Source organism: Pogonomyrmex barbatus, unplaced genomic scaffold (genome assembly GCF_055798465.1).
Source record: "Pogonomyrmex barbatus isolate J1 unplaced genomic scaffold, ASM5579846v1 scaffold27, whole genome shotgun sequence".
Taxonomy (NCBI): domain Eukaryota; kingdom Metazoa; phylum Arthropoda; class Insecta; order Hymenoptera; family Formicidae; genus Pogonomyrmex; species Pogonomyrmex barbatus.
The window spans coordinates 43,993-65,100 of record NW_028297124.1 but is presented as its reverse complement, the minus strand read 5'-3'; the positions used below and the strand labels follow the sequence as shown (position 1 = coordinate 65,100).

Below are 21,108 nucleotides of genomic sequence, written 5' to 3'. Positions count from 1 at the left end.
CTACGCAGCAGACGTATCAACGGGGAATGTAGTGAATTGGTTGGCTTCACAAATTCCCGAATTCGGTGGAACTGAAACAGAAAATATAAGTGCGTGGGTGCAACGTGTAGACAAGGTAGCACAAGTACACGGTGCGTCCGATGGAGCGACCTTACTCGCGGCGTCGAGCAAGTTAATAAAATTCGCACGCACGTGGTACGATATCCAGAACGGAGTTGCAATTGAATCGTGGTTCGGACTTAAACCGGAGTTAGTGAAAGTATTCGGGAAGAAAGTGCCCTTCTATAAGCAGATGCAGCGAATAGAAGCACATAAATGGAACCCGAACAAAGAAACGTTCGATCAGTACGTCATTGCTAAAAGAGCATTGATGCAAATGTTAGACTTACCTAACAGAGATGTGATACATATTCTCATAGGCGGGATATCGCAGAATGCGTTAAGGGCAACAGCACTCTCCGTAGCAGATACCTCGTTAGACGTATTCCTGGAGAAAATGAGAAATATTACGGAAGGTATGTTGGATAGTGAGAGAAAATCGTGTGTGACACCGAACGTTAACAAGACTAAAGACATAGTGTGTCGCAATTGCGGAAAACGGGGACATACACACAAGGAATGCAGAGGCGATCCTACCTGCTTTTTCTGCAAGGAAAAAGGACATCGCCAATTCGACTGTCAGGCCCTGCGGAATCGGCAAGGGGCGCAAGGAGCACGCAGGCAGCAAACAATGCAAGCAGCAGCAGCGGTGTTCGAGGAGGCAGAGGGAGATTCGGTGGCCCTGGTATCGGAGGACGAAAGCAGCAGATTGGAACTGTCCAGACCACTCATCCAGGTGAACTCGATCTGTAATAAAGCATGTGAGTTAGTGGCGTTAATGGACACCGGAAGTCCTGTTTCTTTTGTTAGTTCAGATATATATATAAAGAGCGGATCGAGCCATACACCAAGGTCCTCTTACCAGTCGATCGCTGTCTAGTTAACTTAAATCGCGCTCCACTAAATATAGTCGGGATCGTTCCAGAGTTAACGATTAGCGCCCTGAGCGGTCGTAAGTTTGAAATAAACCTATATGTAATAAATGAAAAAGCGTTTAACGTTTAAGCGACTTAATTTTAGGAAGAGATTTTATAGCAAAAGAAAAACTCATTCTAGTATATAAGTTGCACCAGACGGAGGTTGGCGAACCGGTGGCTGATGTGACCCTCTTTGACAACCTACCTCTCTATGTTGCGGATTCACTTAGCAACCTGCAACAAGTAATACAAGATAGCGAAATAGATTATGATTTAAAGACAAAGAAACGATTGATGGAGGAAATATTAGCAGTAGAGAATTTGAAGGTAATACTGATTGAAGATGGTTATTCCGTTCGCGTTCATTTGAAGGACGACTCTGTATACGCTTTTGCGCCGCGACGATTTGCTTATGTCGAACGGCTACAAATAAGGAAAGTCGTGGATGACCTGTTGAATCGAGGGATCATCCAGCCGAGTATCTCACCATATTGCGCAAGGATCGTACCTATTAAAAAGAAAAACGGCGCGATCAGATTATGTGTTGATTTGAGACCGTTAAATAGTCGAGTAATAAAACAGAAGTACCCTTTTCCGGTAATCGAGGATTGTTTGTCAAGACTTTATGGAAAGTCAGTGTTTACGTTGTTAGATTTGAAGGACGGGTTTCATCATATCAAAGTACATGAGGAATGTACAAAGTATTTTGCTTTCGCTACGCCTGATGGGCAATACGAATACAAATATTTACCATTCGGGTATTCAGAAGCTCCTGCGGAATTCCAGAAGCGTCTTTTGCAAATATTGGATTCGCTCATACGGCAAGACAAGGTTATCGTTTATATAGACGATATTCTTATACCGTCGGAAACCATAGACTAGAATCTAGCCGTCTTGAACGATATATAATTTCTGAAAACGGGGTCACTCTTAGCCCGCGGCATATCGAAGCTGTACGAAATTTTAAACAATCGAAAAACGTACACGAAGTGCGCAGATTTTTAGTCTTAGCCAGTTATTTTAGAAAATTTATCAGACACTTTGCAGTGAAAGCCGGGCCGATGCAAAATCTTCTTAAAAAAGGTATTGCATTTGATTTCGATGAAACATGTATTAAGGCATTCGAAAACTTAAAGAAAGAACTTACCTCATTTCCCGTGTGCTTGTATAATCCAGCAGCTGAGACTGAGCTGCATACAGATGCCAGTCATGCCTTGGGCCTTGGAGCTATACTGCTGCAGAAGCAGCAGAATAATAATTGGGCGGCAATAGCTTTCTTCAGCCAGATTACGAACCGAGCTGAAAGAAATTATCATAGTTATGAGTTAGAAATGTTAGCCATGGTTAGGGCAGTGGAGAGATTTCATTTATATCTTTATGGGTTGCGTTTTATTATAGTCACTGACTGTAACGCGATAGTTGCAGTGAATAAAGCAAATTTGAATCCGCGAATAGCGTGGTGGACGCTTGCTTTGCAAAATTATTATTTTAAAGTTGTTCATCGTCCGGGTAATAAGATGCAACACGTCGACGCTTTCAGTCGCGTGGGTTACGTAGACGAACGCCCCATAGAAAGAGAGCTTGAATTTCGGCAATTGGCAGATCCTAAAATTCAAGAGATAGCAAATAAATTAGAAAATGAAGACGATGATAAATTGAAATTGATAGACAGTCTGGTTTATAGAAAAGAAAATGAAGATATAAAATTCGTAGTTCCGGAATTAATGATATCATACGCGCTCATCACGATGAAATGGCGCATGCAGGGTTCGAGAAAATTACAAGGAGTAAAAGAATATTTTTGGTTTCCCAGTATGCGTAAGCGCATAAATAGTTATACAGAAAATTGTATTACCTGTCTAATGGCTAATGACTCCATGAATCGTTTCGAAGGGGAGACATCACTGTATCCGTCCTCAACGGTTGTAATGGAAATAATTCACATTGATCATTTCGGTCCGTTACAAGAAACTTGTGATAAATATAAACATATACTAATCATAGTCGATGCATTCTCTCGCTTTACTTGGTTAAATGCAGTCAAATCCACATCGACTCGAGAAGTACTCGGTATATTAAGCGATATCTTTGCAACGTTTGGAAATCCGACTGAAGTTGTAACTGATCGTGGAACGGCATTCACTTCAAATGAATTTTGCGAATTTGTCGAATCAAATCGAATTAAATATAGGAAAATTGCAGTAGCTGCCCCCTGGGCTAATGAAATAGTCGAGAGAGTGAATCGATTTATCAAGACTTCCTTAACTAAGTTAATAAATAATTCGTCGGAATGGAAAGATAGGGTTAAAGACATACAGTATATTATAAATAACACTTACCATGCTGTAACAAAAACGTCTCTGACAAAACTGGTATTGGGGTACAGTCAGCGTTCCCATACAGACTATCCGCTTGCAAAATTTACTCAAAAATTAACGTCAATCGATGTAGATATAGAAACTGAAAGAAAGAAAAATTGTGATATGGCATTGACAGCAACGGACAAAATACGTCAATACAATAAAGAGTACCGCGACGAACGATCTCGAAAACCGTCCAAGTTCGAACCAGGTGAATACGTACTAGTATGAGACACACAAATGAAACCGGGTGTAAATGCGAAATTAAAGGCTAAATATAAGGGCCCGTATATAATAGGAAAAATACTAGGTAATCATCGTTACGTTGTGCAAGATATACCTGGTTTTAACTTGACAACACGTCCATTTAACACAATTCTTTCATCCGATCGTCTCAAACTTTGGAAATGATAAGCGAAGGAAATTAGTTATACTTTAAGTACGGCATACATATAGTATTAATTAGTATAAGAGCAATGTAGATAGATTATGTTAAAATAAGATTAGGTTAAAAATTGTTTAAATATAAGATTAAGAAAATAAGAGACACTGCGTTATTTACAAGCGATATTACTATAAATAAGAGATGCGTCTATGAAACTGTGATAATAAAAAGCGATAGATAAATATGTATCTTCGGGAACGAACATAAATGCAGGATGGCCGAGCTGTAAGAAAGTTACCAAGAAGTCCCTAGGACAACCGGTGGATGGCGCCATGAGTGCTGTTCAGTGACCAAAAAGAGCGCCTCTCGATCGAATACGACACGAGTGAGTGATACTAGGAAAGGACCAATCAGACAAGGGCTGATGCAATCTTTGTTAGCTTTGAAATCACCGAACGTGCTCCGATGCGCGGAGCAGCAAGCGACGGAGACTCTCTCTTCGGCGAATGAGACAGACGTGTCATCCGCGAGAGTTCAAGTCGTGTAGTCGAAACCATTGTAGTGAATATAGTCGAGATACAGGCGATATCTGTTTAATCGTTGTATTACTGGTAGACTCAGTGAAAATATAGATAAACTGCATTATATTAAAGTTGTTGAAAAGTTATTGTGCCTGCTCCATTATCCAACACGTGCCGGTTACCTCTCTCAGTGCGTGTATTAAACCATAGACAATAATTATAAAAACGGACATTAATTCCTGACAAACGGTTACTTTATTTAAATTCAAAAAGTACAAGAATCTTACAATATGGTGGCATGTTTTTGTTATTGTACATCTAATATTAATTTATTTAAAAAAAGATTTATTCAAATAAATAAATATAATTTAATAGCAAAATCATATTACTAATTCAGAGTATATTTTAATATATTCTATTAATATAGTATTAATATAGATATTTAATGCTTAGCAAAATACAATATCATCTGATATCGATACAATATCCAGATCAGAAAGCCCTGTAAACATAAAAAATACAAGGAATATTGTGATATTTAAAACATTTAGTCTTAAAATTGATGAAAACATGAATAATCGTGAAACAGTTGATAATACATACTGAGAATATTGTATAAAATATTAATAAAGGATATGTTTGTTTAAATAATGAAAGACATATTAAAGAAAAAAAAAATCAAAACAATCAAAATATAGAAACTGAAACATGTAAAATGGATGAATTACAGCTTTTCGAAGCAATTTATGAGCTGGTATTTACATTTAACATATTATTATTTTGCCTTATATTGATTAAACATTTGAAAAATAAATATTTATTTTTATCTTGTAAACTTTGATTACAAAATTTTTACTTATAAGATTTTTATATTTAAAGATTTAAAATAATTGTAAATTATAATTATTTATATTATTATTATTAACTCGATTTATAGGATATAGAAAAGTTTTTAAAAAAAACTGGCCTTGTAATTTTAAATCATAAAAAGTATGGTCGATTAAATACAAAAATACGTAGAAAATTAGCAGATGTTATTATAACACATTTATCAATTGCTATTTTTAAGAAACCATATCCGTAAGTAATACAATGCATAAAATAAATAAAATAAATAAAATATGTATACATATATGAGTATGAAAAATATAAAATATTTAAATAATAATTAAGATTGATAAATAAAATTTAAATTATTTGAATAATATAAATAAACTAAAATAATATAATAATATAATGTAAAATAATATAAATTGATAAAAAATATTTTTGTTTATATTATTATTATTATTTAGGCTCGAATTAAAAATATACATTAAAAAGTTTGCTATAAAAGTATCTATGTATTTTAAAGAAAAAATGGAAATTTATTATGTGCCACCATTGCATGAAGGGAAATATCAAAAAATAAATAAAGGGATATTTGTTGATCGATATCGCAATAATCACAGAGACTGTATGATCTCTGGAGTAATAAAAAATGTAAGGTCCCAAAAAAATAACAATACAACAACTTTATCTATAATTAATGCTGTATATGAAATGAATACTGAATGTAAGTTAAATATTTTTTTTGCATTGATTAGTGTGATGATTATGTATTTAAAAACTCTATATATATATATATATATATATATATATATATTATATATATGTAGTATATATATAATATGTATATAGTATATACATAGTATATATAGTATTTGTGTGTGCATGTATACATATATACATATATATATATATATTTATATACACATATATATATATATATATACATATATATATATATATATACATATTTATATAAAATATATACATATGTACATATTTATATAAAACATACACATATATATATATATATATATATATATATATATATAAATGTATGATGTATGTATGTATGTATGTATGTATGTATGTATGTATGTATGTATGTATGTATGATGTATGTATGATGTATGTATGTATGTATGTATGTATGTATGTATGTATGTATGTATGTATGTATGTATGTATGTATGTATGTATGTATGTATGTATGTATGTATGTATGTATGTATGTATGTATGTATGTATGTATGTATGTATGTATGTATGTATGTATGTATGTATGTATGTATGTATGTATGTATGTATGTATGTATGTATGTATGTATGTATGTATGTATGTATGTATGATGTATGTATGTATGATGTATGTATGTATGTATGTATGTATGTATGTATGTATGTATGTATGTATGTATGTATGTATGTATGTATGTATGTATGTATGTATGTATGTATGTATGTATATATGTATATATGTATGTATGTATGTGTATATGTATGTATATACATTTATAGGTTCAAAATTGTGCGAACTTCATCTGCAATGGTTAAAAGATAATAGAGAACCATGATCTGATGTTGTTAAACATTGGAAGACAAATCAACTTGCCAGAATAAGGATATGGCTAAATGGGATGAAAATATTCAATTATTTTTTTTTAAATGGCCCATTTTGAAACATCCACAGAATTACACATTAGTGAATATTTTAATAATAATATTGCTATATTAAAAAATTAGTAGAAGACATATATGTGATCATTTTCAATAATTTTTACAGATTGAATCTGATTATGTTGCACAATTCGGAAACATGTTCTTTATATACAATGAATGGCCAGTTTTCACGAAAAATTTATACTCTTATACAGACTAAAATTAAAGATAGAATATATTGAGAGCAACTTGATCAAATAAATGAAAATATATTAGAATAAGAAAAAGTTAAATTTTCTATTATTATTTACTTAAAATTTATTACTTTACTGTGCTATTATATATTTTGTAATCTCCATTTTTAGAGGAAAGAAATATTAAACTTTTAAAATTATTGTCAGCATTATGTATCCCAACAATAAAAATTTCTAAAGGTACAAGAAACATCACATCTACAATAATTGAATCATTAAATTCTTTCATTTTATCAGTAATATTATTTCTTAAATAAGTAATATATTTCTTTATGTTTCATATAAAACAATTTTATGTTAAAAATATAATTACTGTAGTTGAACTGAAACTAATGTTCACTTCTTTTTATTCTTTAAAGTCCTGCTAATCTCGAACATAATATTGAACGTCAGAGGGATAGAACAGCTGCATTAAAGTTGATTGTACAACTATTTATTATTATCGTTGGACATAACGTTAGTTTGGTCAATACGTACTACATTTGCATTGATAATACATTATACAAAGTTGAGAGTGTTTTCAAAGCTACTGAGTGAGAGATACGCTACAAGTGCTTTTTCGTATTACATGCCTGTTATCCTAAAAAATCTCAAGTATGTTTTCGCATACAAAAATGTTTGTATAAAATAAAAACTGATTATAGCGATAGTTATAGCGATGTTATAAATAACATAGTTGCATCCATCGAAAAGGAATTTTATAATATGTAAAGATTACAATTATCTTGAATTTATGATAATATTATACTGTTATAAATAACAGATACTATTGTTACTGTTTGTGTTTCTCATTTTTGTTTAAAAAATATTTCTAAATGACTAACGATATAATTACATTTTTGCTTTAAATATATATCATACCCGATATTATTCTTAAAATATTTTAAAATATTTTCCTCTCATTTATCTATTTAACAAATAAGAAGGGAGGGTGTGCGTCACGGCGGGGCCCGACCACGAACCAGTCGTAAAAACTCGTAATTATTCTGCGAAAAAATACCACCTCAGCCAGGAATCGAACCTGGATCTCCTGCTTACCGGGCAGGCATCTTATCCTTTCGACTACCGAGGCATGTGATGATATTTATCGCAAATAACGTATTTAGAATAACACGTCAACAATACAATGATACACACACATATATATATATATATATATATATATATATATATATATATATTACAATATACATATATACATGTATTCTTTCGAATCCCCACGACCGGTACTCCAGAGAGATGATGGTCCTATTCTCTCGATGGATGCAGGTCGGACTGCAACGGCGACACCCTTCAACGCCATTGGCAAATATACAAATAATCCTCCTGGAGCACGACAGGAGAGATTGCATCAAGCATGGCTCGAGCCCCCTTTGTTTTTTTTGGGCATAGTTTTTGCCCCGTCCGATGACTTCACTCGGAAAATGCACTTTTAAACGCTGTTTCAAACTTTCTAGCTCCGATAATATTATTCCGTAATATTCTTCAACGACATTTAGGGACGCGTTTTACCTTCGCGAATACCATTAATAATTAATGTGATGTGCTTCCCTCGGTCTGATGCCATCCGCGGTTTGCGCACGCATCCAATCGCACGTTTATTCTAGTGATCAGGGATTCGTACGTTAATTCTCCTTAATTCTTCCGAACCGCTGCTGGTGATTTGCCGCTCTGATTTGCTGGCAGCGTCGTCGAGAGGCGAGCGTATTCCCCCCTTTGTCCGGTGTCACGTAGTGATTTGCTTGGCAACATCGCCACCGCCCGCGACGTGACAAGTTATTATGAATGGTCCCATAAAGTGTAGATATTGAAGTAATGGTTCGGTTACATGTTTCTGCATTATTTTTGGGAAAAAATTTTTTTCGAAGTTAACGTTCATAATTCGGGTGGTAGGGGAGGGCCTGAGGGTGACGATCGCCATATTGGTTTGGGAGGAAGAGGGGAAGTTTCGGTTCTCCCCCGTAGCGTCTAAACGTGAAGGAGGAGGATGGGGGTGTGCGACTGAGTTCCCTCGGCAAGATCTTGAATCACCCATACCCACACCTCTCCACCCCCTCCTCGTCCGTTCGCTACCGGCTGGTGGGATTCTCGTCGAAACTTCGAGACGTCGTATCTCCGATGTTTATGAATTCTTAACGACAGGCCACGGCTTGTCCGAAAGGGCTCGTCGAGCTCTACAATTAAGTCTAACTTTTTTCGATCCGACTAATAGTTTTCGAGATACGGATAGCCACTCCGGGGAGCTTTGACTCGTCGTAATTCGGAAGGGGTGGGTGGTAGGGAGTCGGTTCGCAGGACCAAAATGGCAGGTCTCGTCGAGCTCTACGGGATGGCCTCACCCGTCGTCTCGGGGCGTGAAATCTTTTTTTTATCATAACATCAACCAGCGGGTATTAAGGGACGCCCCTGCGGGATCTCGTAGCGGTCGGTCAGCCGCGTCGAACGAGCGCAGGCTCGTCATTAAGAATTAATAAACAAAAAAGTTACGGCGTAAAGAGTGGGGACTCTGAGCATCAGTAACTAGGAAGGGGAGGACGACAAGGGGGTGGGTCAGAGGACCAAAATGGCAGCTCCCATCGAGATCTATCGCCCACCGTGGAGAACCAGATTTTGATTTCTTTGAAAATTTTTCAAAGTTCCGAGGGTTTATTTTATGAAAAGTTGGAACAAACGGGTCTTGGGTTTGTTATACCAGTCGATAGGGAATCATCTGAAACGCATTATAGACCTACAAATTTGGGACCAATCTTTTTTCATTAATTTTTCGAGTTCCGAGGTTTTACTTCTTTGAAAAGTTGAAACAAACGACTCTTGGGTTTGTTATACCAGTCGATAGGGAATCTTCTGAAACGCATTCTGGACCTATAAATTTGGGACCAATTTTTTTTTATTAATTATTCCAGTCCCGAGATTTTATTTCTTTGAAAAGTTGGAACAAACGGGTCTTCGGTTTGTTATACCAGTCGATAGGGAATCTTCTGAAACGCATTCTGGACCTACAAATTTGGGACCAATTTCTTATTTCATTAATTTTCGAGTCCCGAGGTTTTATTTCGTTGAAAAGTTGGGATAAACGGGTCTTGGGTTCTTTATACCAGTCGATGTGGAGTCTTCTGATACGCATTCTGGACCTACAAATTTGGGACTAATTTTTTTTTCATTAATTATTCCAGTCCCGAAATTTTATTTCTTTGAAAAGTTGGGACAAACGGGTCTTGGGATTATTATACCAGTCGATGGGGAAACTTCTGAAACGCATTCTGGACCTACAAATTTGGGACCAATTTTTTTTTTTATTAATTTTTCGAGTCCCGAGGTTTTATTTCTTTGAAAAGTTTAAACAAACGGGTTTTGGGTTTGTTATACCAGTCGATAGGGAATCTTCTGAAACGCATTCTGGATCTACAAATTTGGGACCAATCTTTTTACATTAATTTTCGAGTCCCGAGGTTTTATTTCTTTGAAAAGTTGGGATAAACGGGTCTTGGGTTCTTTATACCAGTCGATGGGGAGTCTTCTGATACGCATTCTGGACCTACAAATTTGGGACTAATTTTTCTTTTCATTAATTTTTCGAGTTCCGAGGTTTTATTTCTTTGAAAAGTTGAGACAAACGGGTCTTGGGTTTGTTATACCAGTCGGTAGGAAATCTTATGAAACGCATTCTGGACCTACAAATTTGGGACCAATTTTATTTTTTCATTAATTTTTCGAGTTCCGAGGTTTTATTTCTTTGAAAAGTTGAAACAAACGGGTCTTGGGTTTGTTATACCAGTCGATAGGGAATCTTCTGAAACGCATTCTGGACCCATAAATTTGGGACCAATTTTTTTTCATTAATTTTTTGAGTCCCGAGATTTTATTTCTTTGAAAAGTTGGAACAAACGGATCTTGGGTTTGTTATACCAGTCGATAGGGAATCATCTGAAACGCATTCTGGACCTACAAATTTGGGACCAATTTTTTTCATTAAATTTTCGAGTCCCGAGGTTTTATTTCTTTGAAAAGTTGGGACAAACGGGTCTTGGATTTGTTATACCAGTCGATAGGGGATCTTCTGAAACGCATTATGGACCTACAAATTTGGGACCAATCTTTTTTCATTAATTTTTCGAGTTCCGAGGTTTTACTTCTTTGAAAAGTTGAAACAAACGACTCTTGGGTTTGTTATACCAGTCGATAGGGAATCTTCTGAAACGCATTCTGGACCTATAAATTTGGGACCAATTTTTTTTTATTAATTATTCCAGTCCCGAGATTTTATTTCTTTGAAAAGTTGGAACAAACGGGTCTTCGGTTTGTTATACCAGTCGATAGGGAATCTTCTGAAACGCATTCTGGACCTACAAATTTGGGACCAATTTCTTATTTCATTAATTTTCGAGTCCCGAGGTTTTATTTCGTTGAAAAGTTGGGATAAACGGGTCTTGGGTTCTTTATACCAGTCGATGTGGAGTCTTCTGATACGCATTCTGGACCTACAAATTTGGGACTAATTTTTTTTTCATTAATTATTCCAGTCCCGAAATTTTATTTCTTTGAAAAGTTGGGACAAACGGGTCTTGGGATTATTATACCAGTCGATGGGGAAACTTCTGAAACGCATTCTGGACCTACAAATTTGGGACCAATTTTTTTTTTATTAATTTTTCGAGTCCCGAGGTTTTATTTCTTTGAAAAGTTTAAACAAACGGGTTTTGGGTTTGTTATACCAGTCGATAGGGAATCTTCTGAAACGCATTCTGGATCTACAAATTTGGGACCAATCTTTTTACATTAATTTTCGAGTCCCGAGGTTTTATTTCTTTGAAAAGTTGGGATAAACGGGTCTTGGGTTCTTTATACCAGTCGATGGGGAGTCTTCTGATACGCATTCTGGACCTACAAATTTGGGACTAATTTTTCTTTTCATTAATTTTTCGAGTTCCGAGGTTTTATTTCTTTGAAAAGTTGAGACAAACGGGTCTTGGGTTTGTTATACCAGTCGGTAGGAAATCTTATGAAACGCATTCTGGACCTACAAATTTGGGACCAATTTTATTTTTTCATTAATTTTTCGAGTTCCGAGGTTTTATTTCTTTGAAAAGTTGAAACAAACGGGTCTTGGGTTTGTTATACCAGTCGATAGGGAATCTTCTGAAACGCATTCTGGACCCATAAATTTGGGACCAATTTTTTTTCATTAATTTTTTGAGTCCCGAGATTTTATTTCTTTGAAAAGTTGGAACAAACGGATCTTGGGTTTGTTATACCAGTCGATAAGGAAACTTCTGAAACACATTCAGAACCTACAAATTTGGGACCAATTTTTTTTTTCATTAATTATTCCCGAAATTTTATTTCTTTGAAAAGTTGGGACAAACGGGTCTTGGGTTTGTTATTCCAGTCGATGGGGAATCTTCTGAAACGCATTCTGGACCTACAAATTTGGGACCAATTTTTTTTTCATTTTTCGAGTTCCGAGGTTTTATTTTTTTGAAAAGTTGAAACAAACGGGTCTTGGGTTTGTTATACCAGTCGATAGGGAATCTTCTGAAACGCATTCTGGACCCATAAATTTGGGACCAATTTTTTTTCATTAATTTTTTGAGTCCCGAGATTTTATTTCTTTGAAAAGTTGGAACAAACGGATCTTGGGTTTGTTATACCAGTCGATAAGGAAACTTCTGAAACACATTCAGAACCTACAAATTTGGGACCAATTTTTTTTTCATTAATTATTTCAGTCCCGAAATTTTATTTCTTTGAAAAGTTGGGACAAACGGGTCTTGGGTTTGTTATTCCAGTCGATGGGGAATCTTCTGAAACGCATTCTGGACCTACAAATTTGGGACCAATTTTTTTTTCATTTTGCGAGTCCCGAGGTTTTATTTCTTTGAAAAGTTGAGACAAACGGATCTTTGGTTCTTTATACCAGTCGATGGGGAGTCTTCTGATACGCATTCTGGACCTACAAATTTGGGACTAATTTTTTTTTTTTATTAATTTTTCGAGTTCCGACGTTTTATTTCTTTAAAAAGTTGGGACAAATGGGTCTTGGGTTTGTTATACCAGTCGATAAGGAATCTTCTGAAACGCATTCTGGACCTACAAATTTGGGACAAATTTTTTTTTTCATTAATTTTTCGAGTCCCGCGATATTTCTTTGAAATTTGGGACAAACGGGTCTTGGGTTTGTTATACCAGTCGATAGGGAATCTTCTGAAACGCATTCTGAACCTACAAATTTGGGACCATTTTTTTTTTCATTAATTCGAGTCCCGAGATTTTATTTCTTTGAAAAGTTGGGCGGCCATCAGGGCGGCAAAGGTCGGGACATGAGATGAGCTGGTCTCCTCCCTTGACCGGGACCCTTGGTGGCGTCCGTATAAGATCGTACTTAAGCAACTTAGACATGTGGCAGCCCTGGTCGCGGAGGGGCTCGACCTTGAATTCCTGGGCGACGTGGTGGGCGCCTTGTTCCCCGAAAAGCGGGTGGTTGTGCCCTCCTACCTCGGTCCCTCGGCAGAATGGAAGGAGGATCTCGGGGTCACAGAAGAAGAAATGCGCTCCGCGGCTAGGAGGTTCGGGGGCAAGTCTACAGTCCCCGGATCCGACGTGGTCCCTGGAAGAGTATGGGCCCTGGCCTTGGGAGTATCTGCGATCGGCTAAGACAGCTAATGACCGGCTGCCTCAGGACTGGTCGCTTCCCCTCCGGATTGAAGAGGGCGAACATGGTCCTTCTCCGGAAGGATGAGAAGCCGGCGGACGCCCCGTCCTCGTATAGGTCAATTTGTCTGCTGGATTAGGCGGGAAAACTCTTTGTGAGAATCATAGCTACCCGCCTCGTCCGGCATTTGTTCTTGAGTGGTCCCGACCTGTCGGAGGACCAGTTTGGGTTCCGGGAGGGCCGCTCAACGATAGACGCGGTCTTGAGGGTTCGGGCCCTCTGACCAAATAACGGAGGGGGGTTGCGGTGACGGCTCTTGACATCGTCATCGCATTAAACTCCCTCCCCTGGGAAATGGTGGGGAGCACGATGGACAAACATCGCCTTCCCCCGTATATGAAGGCAGTCCTTTGGGACTACTTCAGGGACAGGTTTGTCGGGTTTCGCAACAAAGCGGGATTTGGAGCGCGGACGGGGAATGTCCTGCGGAATCCCGCAGGGGTCGGAGCTTGGGCCGCTCCTGTGGGACCTCACTTACGATAGGGTGCTGTGAGCACCGCTCCCCCCTGGCTGCCACGTCGTTTGTTACGCGGATGACACATTGGGGATGGATGGGAGGGAGGGTTGGGAGGATGCACTGGATATGGCCAACATGGCCGTGGCAATGTATCTAGGGCTATCACGGCCATGGGGCTGGAGGTGGCTCCCCACAAAACGGAGGCCATCTTTCTCCATGGGAGGGATCTTGCCTCCGGCCTACGTAGAAGTAGGGCCGGCCCGCAATAGGGCAGGATCGAGCTTAAAATATCTCGGCCACACCCTAGATGAAAAATGGGAGTTCGAGTCTCACTTTGAGACTCTAGCCCCCAAAGTGGGCAGGATGGCGAACGCACTGTCGCCTTCTGCCCAACCTTGGTGGTCCGGGCGCCGCGGTGCGGCGCCTATACGTGAACACTGTCCTGTCGGTGCTCCTATACGGGGCATTAGTTTGAGCGACCGCTATGGCGGCCAGCCACCGCATAAAAACGGTGGCAAACGCGACACAACGCCGCATAGCTGCCAGGGTATACAAGACGCCCGCGCATACAGGACGGTGTCACACGCGGCGGTCACAGTCCTCACGGAGACCCCTCCAATAGATCTCCTCGCCCGAGAACGCGCCGAGGTTTACCGGCGCGTCAGGGCATTGAGGTCGGAGGGGATAGTATTCACGGCGAGGACGGTGAACAAAATCAGAAGGGAGGAGCGCGGTCGGGTCATACTAGAATGGCAAAGAAGATTGGAGGAGCCGACCGCGTCCGGCCGCGATACTACCGAGACCATCCGGCCCCTTCTCACGGAATGGGTGGAGAAGGGCTACGGCGGGCCTACAGGCTGGTGCAGGTGCTCTCCGGGCATGGGTGCTTCGGGAAATACCTGCACCGAATAGGAAAGGAGGACACTCCGGTGTGCCATCACTGTCGGGCGGGACACGGCGATGCACACGCTGGCAGTTTGCCCGGCGTGGGCGGATGAGCGTCGTGCCCTGGCCGCAGTATTGGGCGGGGAGGTCCTCTCCCTCCGAACCCTGATTGAGGGAATGTTGGATGGAGAGGACAAATGGAGGGCGGCCTCCTCCTTTTATGAGACCATAATGGAGCGAAAGGAGGAGGCCGAGAGGATTAGAAGAGGCGAGGCCTTGGACACCGCACAGCACGGGACTCCCGGGGCTCGCCCCAGAAGAGTTAAATGGTGCCTAATGACGCATCTTAACCCTGAGCGGGGGGATGATGACGAGGTGCGGGCTTAGTCCGTACCTCCCCTCTCTCATCCCCCCACCCACGGCAGAGAGGGAACTGGCCGCAGATGCGGGCAGCTTGGGATGGATCAGGAGATTTCGGCCTCCCCCTCTCCAAATGAGGGTGGCGGCGGGGCAAGTGTCCTCGCTCCGCCGCCTGAGGGAGGATAGGAGTCGGGCTGAAAGAGCCCAACTGGCCAGCTGGGCGCCTGGAAATATGCCGCTGGTCGTTCCCGGTCAGCTAAATGGCCGGAGAGGACACCGTGGTTTAGTGGGGGAAATTTCCCCTGAGTCCCACACTCACCCGGGTACCAGAGACCTGGGGGTTCGTAAATGCATTTCCACACGTTAAAAAAAATGAAAAAAAAGATTGAGTTAGGTAGACTCTCAGAAGGACACCGGTCCATGTATCAACCCCACCTCCATGTGGTGAGAGTAGGTAACGCCAAGGTACCCCCTCGTTTTCCAGGGGCTGGCTCCTCCGGAAGCCAGTACGGGCCTCGCGCATCCGGAATACCCGAGCTGGTGTGACTGGGAGAGAGAGAATGTGTGATGGATGCGTGAGACATGGTGGAGGGTCCTTGGATATTCCCGGTAGACTAATCAAGGGGGGAGTAGTTGCCCCCCGACCTGGCTGGGAGGTTGAGGCTGGCGTCGCGACCTCTAGGATAGTAATATATACGGGTAACCGTAAGTCCTGCAGCCTCCTCCGGGAGACTGCAGGCAAAGATCCCGTGAACCCTCATGTCGCGATGGCCGCTCTCCTCTCAGTGGCTGGAGCCTATGCCGGGGTTGAAGGGGGCCTGAAGGCATGTGTGTGAGGAGTTATGTGGCCAGTATTCTCCCATACCCGGAGCTGCATAGGGTAAATTGCAGCACCGTCTAGCCTGAGGCACGGATGTCCGCCCTTCGGAGGGGTACGGGTCCGTGTAATAGGGGTGACGATAAACCTTTAGCATCATTCATGGCGCGGGCCTATCCCGTAACCTTTTTAGTAGAGTCTTATTATAAGTACAGATAGGGTGGGTCGCCTGATAAGCCGCTTCTCGGTTTCTGTACTCTTCACTAGGGATATCTTTTCAGCGGGGAAGCAGCCCTACCGCGGTAGGGCTCCCATGATGGGCGAACTGCTTATATCAACACGTACAGGAATGGATCCGCTTCAATCAAACTCACCGGATGGATCATTTAAATCGACCGAGGCTACCTTAATGGACAAGAGTGTGTCTACTCCCATGGGCCCGCGTGGGCCGAGAGTTACTGGTTTCGAGGAAGTGAGGGTGCGCGTGGAGCGCCTCTCTCCCGAGACACCGAGGAGACTGAGCTTGGGGGACATCGTCCCTCCATCGCCGTCACTGGGGGATCGTTCGATTGGTTCGTGCGACCCCTTACCAACGGACGAAACTGCTTTGGCTAGGCCAAAACTCAGGGGCCGCCCTCCAGGTCTCAATTATAAGGGTCCTACAGGCCAACTCCGAAAGAGGCGGCTACATCCTGGCCCACTGGTGAAGTCGGGTGGAACATGTCCCGTCCTGAGGAGGACCGAATGTCCACTACTAGTAGCGTGGGATCACGTTCTACGCGTAAGAGGAGAGCCGTCATCATGGACAGTGATGACTCTGGTGACGGAGCTAAGGAGAAGGAAGAGATCGATGACCCCGTAGACCTCCTTATGCCGACAGTCCACCTCGGAGCGAGGTTGGCTTATTTCGCGGACGAGGCCGAGTCGCTGCAGTCCCGCTGCAAAAAACTAAAGGGAGAATTTTCAGGCAAGTTCCGATCGTACTTTGGAAAGATGAAGATCATCTCGGAGGAATTGACTAGGAGAGCTGAATCCAAGTCCGATGATGATAGGCTCAGGCGCTCGGTAGTGTCTCTCACGCGAGAAGTGAAGTCTCTTCACGAGGAGATTCTCTCTCTCTCAAAAGGGAGAACAAGAGGCTCATGCTGGAGAACCAAAGGTCCAGGGGCAATAGTGATGGGAATGTGGACTTCCCTGTGACGGCGAAAGAGACTTCCTCCTCTCCTCCCCGGCCAAAAAAGAGGTCCCCGCCTAGGAATGCTCTGGGGGATACTAGAAAGAAGTCTTACAGCGAGGCGTGTGCGTCGACCGCTCAGTCAGGCAGAGAGTTTTTCAGCTTGCCTGTAGTAGAGGAGAGAGTGGCTACGGCGGTATTTAGTCGCATAGTCGATCTATTTACCTCTCACGGACTCTTTGCTCCTCAGGCGTTGACTGCGCCTGAAGGAAAGAGAAAAGCTGGTGCTCTCAAGAAGGTTGAAATCAAGGAGACCTCCAGTGGAGCTGAGCCTCCCACTGAGAAGCGGCGGTCATCTCTGTCCAGGAGATCCTTTCCCGAGGCTTCCGATCCGTCGACTACCGATGCGTTTCCCCCGTCTGCTACCGATACGGATGGGGAGTGGAGAACTGTGGGGAGAAGGATCAAAAGGAGAAGGGTCTTGAGGAAGGACCTGAGAGATTCTCCTCTTCCCCCCCCTCTACCCAGTCTGGGGAAAGGGGGGAAGGGAACCCCTCAGGGGGTAAAGGATGTCCGGAGTGGAAGGAATCAGGAGGGAAAGGGTTCGGGCTCCGTCTCTGCAGTCGTTCGCGGGGATAGACGTCGCCCTCCTAGATCATCTGTAGTCATCATTAACTTCAAGGACAAGAGCGTCACTTCCGAATCCTTCCGGAAAATCAGAGAAATGGTGGTGCCCAGTCAGCTCGGTATTCTTCGCTCGAGGACCAGGTATACCGGCTCTGGTGACATCCTCATAGAGGTCCAGGGAAAGGACAATTCGGCCAAGGCAGACCTCTTGGCCGAGAAAGTTAAACAGGTGGCTAGCCCTAGTGTCAAGGTTTCGCGTCCGGTTCGTATGGCGGAGGTCAAATTGTATGGCCTGGATGACTCCGTCACTGATCAGGAGATTGTTCGCGCGATCGCGGAGTCTGCCGGCTGCAAACCGGACAGTGTTGCTCCAAGCGAGCCTTTTAAACTCGCGAATAGACTCAACGTGGTGTGGGTTAAGTGTCCCCTCATCGCTGCGTTGAAGTTGGCTCGGGAAGGTCGACTGACCATCGGTTGCTCTTCGATCATGGTCTCCCTGATGCCCTAACGCAAGGCCCAGTGTTTTTCGTTGCCTGGATTTCGGTCATCTTAGCTCTGCCTGTAGGAGCGAAGTGGACAGGTCGGGCTCTTGTTATAAGTGTGGTGAAAAGGGCCACATTGCTAAACTCTGTGCTGGCGAGTTACGGTGTGTTCTGTGCTTCGAGGCCGGAATTCAGTACAATCATCGGATAGGTAGTGCTCGGTGTGGTGCGATAAAGTTCCCCGGCAAATTTAAGCCAGTTCGGAGGCTGGCCCCCGCGGAGGAAGTGCGCATGAAAGTGAACAATGGCTAGAGTGCTCCAAATTAATCTCAACCATGACAAGAGGGCCCAGGATCTCATGGTTCGCTGGATGTTTGAGCGTAGGATACCCGTTGCCGTCGTCTCGGATCCCTACAGGACTTCTGGAGCAGGTATGTGGTACACATCCAAAAGCCAAGCATGCGCCATTTTCTTCCTGTATAACAGGGGGACCATCTCTTCCACGCTCGTTAAACGTGGAGCCGATTTCGTGGTCGTTTCGATCAACGACTTGCGTGTAGCGAGCTGCTACTCTCCTCCGAGTAGATCTGCGGCGGAATTCGGGTTGCTCCTCCACGAGCTACATGACTTGATTGCTGACTCTCGATGTCGCACTATTATCGCGGGTGATTTTAACGCTCGACCAGTTGGGGTGACCGAATCACCAATGATCGCGGTGGGGCCCTGGAGGATTGGCTCGACATGGCCAACTTTCGGGTGGTGAACGATCGGGGTGTGCCGACATTTGAGAGGCCACAGGGCAGGTCCGTCATCGATCTGTGTCTCGTGCCCAGTGATTCCTCTCGGGAGTTCGTGAGGTGCTCGGTGGACACCGTTAATTGTTCGTTCTCGGACCACAATTACATTTACTGGGATATCGCGAAGCCACGTTCTAGGGAGTCCTTCACGAAATGCGCTGTCAAAGGTTGGAGTTTTGATAAGATTGATAAGGATAAATTTAAAAATCCTTCTCCCTCTCCTCGGCTTTTGATGAGGCCGTTCTGAGTGCGGATCAATTGGTGAGGCGAGTTACGGACGATATTTCCTTCGCGTGCGATGCCTCTATGCCCAGGATCAGGACCAATTATCGAAGGAGGGTCTACTGGTGGACGGATGAGATCGCGGCTCTTCGTTCTGTCTCCATCAGGGCAAGGAGACTTTACACTCGAGCGAGAGGGAAGAGGAATCCGCCTGAGGATCTGAGCGACTTGCGCCGTTCCTTTGTTAGAAGCATGAGGGCGGTCAAAGCTGCGATCAATAAGTCTCAACAGACGGCGTGGAATGAACTTATCGGTGAGATTGACAGAGATCCGTGGGGTCGTCCATATATTATAGTGATGAAGCGTGTCAGAGCGCGTGAGTCTCTTTCCCCGGTGGACTATCTTCCGATGTCTCGTATCGGAGACATCGTTCATCTGCTCTTCCCCGATAAGAGTAGGATCGCGTGGCAGAGATTGAGTGTTGTCGGTAGCGTTCCGGAGATCACCTGCGTCGAGGTTGACCTGGCGCTCAAGAAGTCTTGCTCCCGCAGAGCAGATCCAGGCCTTGACGGTATCACGGCCGCCGTTGCCTCCCTGGCTCATCTCGTGAACGATCGCTGTCTTGTTACCTGCTTCTCGAGATGTCTTAACAAGGGCATATTCCCCGTGTTGTGGAAGCGTGCGAGGCTAGTTCTTATTCGCAAGCCTGGAAAGGAAGATGATTTGCCTTCCTCGTTTAGGCCTATTTGTTTGCTTAGCGATATGGGCAAGATCTTGGAGCGTATTGTTGCGGGCAGGATCTTGGCTCATTTGCGGTCTCTTCCGAATAGCGGCCTAAACCCTAACCAATATGGTTTTAGGGTCGGAAGATCGACGTGCGACGCGATCATCAGAGTGCGAGATATCGTCGACGGGCATAATGTTGAGGGCAAGCTGTGTCTTGCAATTAGCATCGACATAAAGAATGCCTTTAACTCGCTCCCTTAGAGCTGTATAGTTGAGACTCTGATTGGTAAGGAGGTCCTCCTACCTTGTAAATATTGTAATGGACTACCTCTCCGATAGGTCGATCATAGCGGTTAAGAGTAGTGGAGTATCGCGTTCCTACTCGATGTTATGTGGCGTTCCTCAGGGCTCGGTTCTGAGCCCTCTCCTTTGGATCATGACGTATGATTCTATACTTAGCGTGGGTTTTCCTAGAGGCGTGCACGCGGTTTGCTTCGCCGACGATATCCTGTTGCTCGTGGCGGCTGAGAACAGGGATGTGCTGTACAATAAGGCGAACATTGTATGCGAGGTACTTTTACAGCATGGAGCGTTGGGCCTGGAGGTTTCCCCGCTCAAGACCGAGGCAGTACTCTTCTCGCCAAAGAGTGTCAAGTCGGAGCCCTTCCGATTTGTGTTTGACTCCGTTCCGGTTGTAACCAAGGCGGCGATGAAGTATCTGGGGGTGGTCATTGATGAGCGATGGAGATTCTCAGATCATTTGAATGGCGTGGCACTGAAAGCGGGGAAATTTCTTAATGCCCTTAGCGCGTTAATGCCCAACCTTCGC

The 21,108-nt window shown here is 42.7% G+C and overlaps 1 protein-coding gene, 1 long non-coding RNA gene and 1 pseudogene across 2 annotated transcripts; 2 read left to right on the top strand and 1 right to left on the bottom strand.

The window, feature by feature from the left end:
- Positions 1 to 1,147: 1,147 nt before the first annotated feature.
- LOC148936208 (uncharacterized) lies at positions 1,148 to 1,906 on the bottom strand. The gene is made up of 3 exons (XR_016139692.1): positions 1,768 to 1,906; positions 1,351 to 1,524; positions 1,148 to 1,250 (listed from the first exon to the last, which is right to left on the bottom strand). It is a non-coding gene; the product is annotated as an uncharacterized LOC148936208 (long non-coding RNA).
- Positions 1,907 to 4,901: 2,995 nt separating this feature from the next.
- On the top strand, positions 4,902 to 13,674 carry LOC148936207 (uncharacterized; annotated as a pseudogene).
- Positions 13,675 to 14,279: 605 nt separating this feature from the next.
- Positions 14,280 to 15,101, top strand: LOC148936206 (uncharacterized). Its single transcript, XM_089078667.1, has one exon. It carries the CDS (start codon positions 14,280 to 14,282, stop codon positions 15,099 to 15,101), a length of 822 nt encoding a protein of 273 aa, XP_088934793.1.
- Positions 15,102 to 21,108: the final 6,007 nt, after the last annotated feature.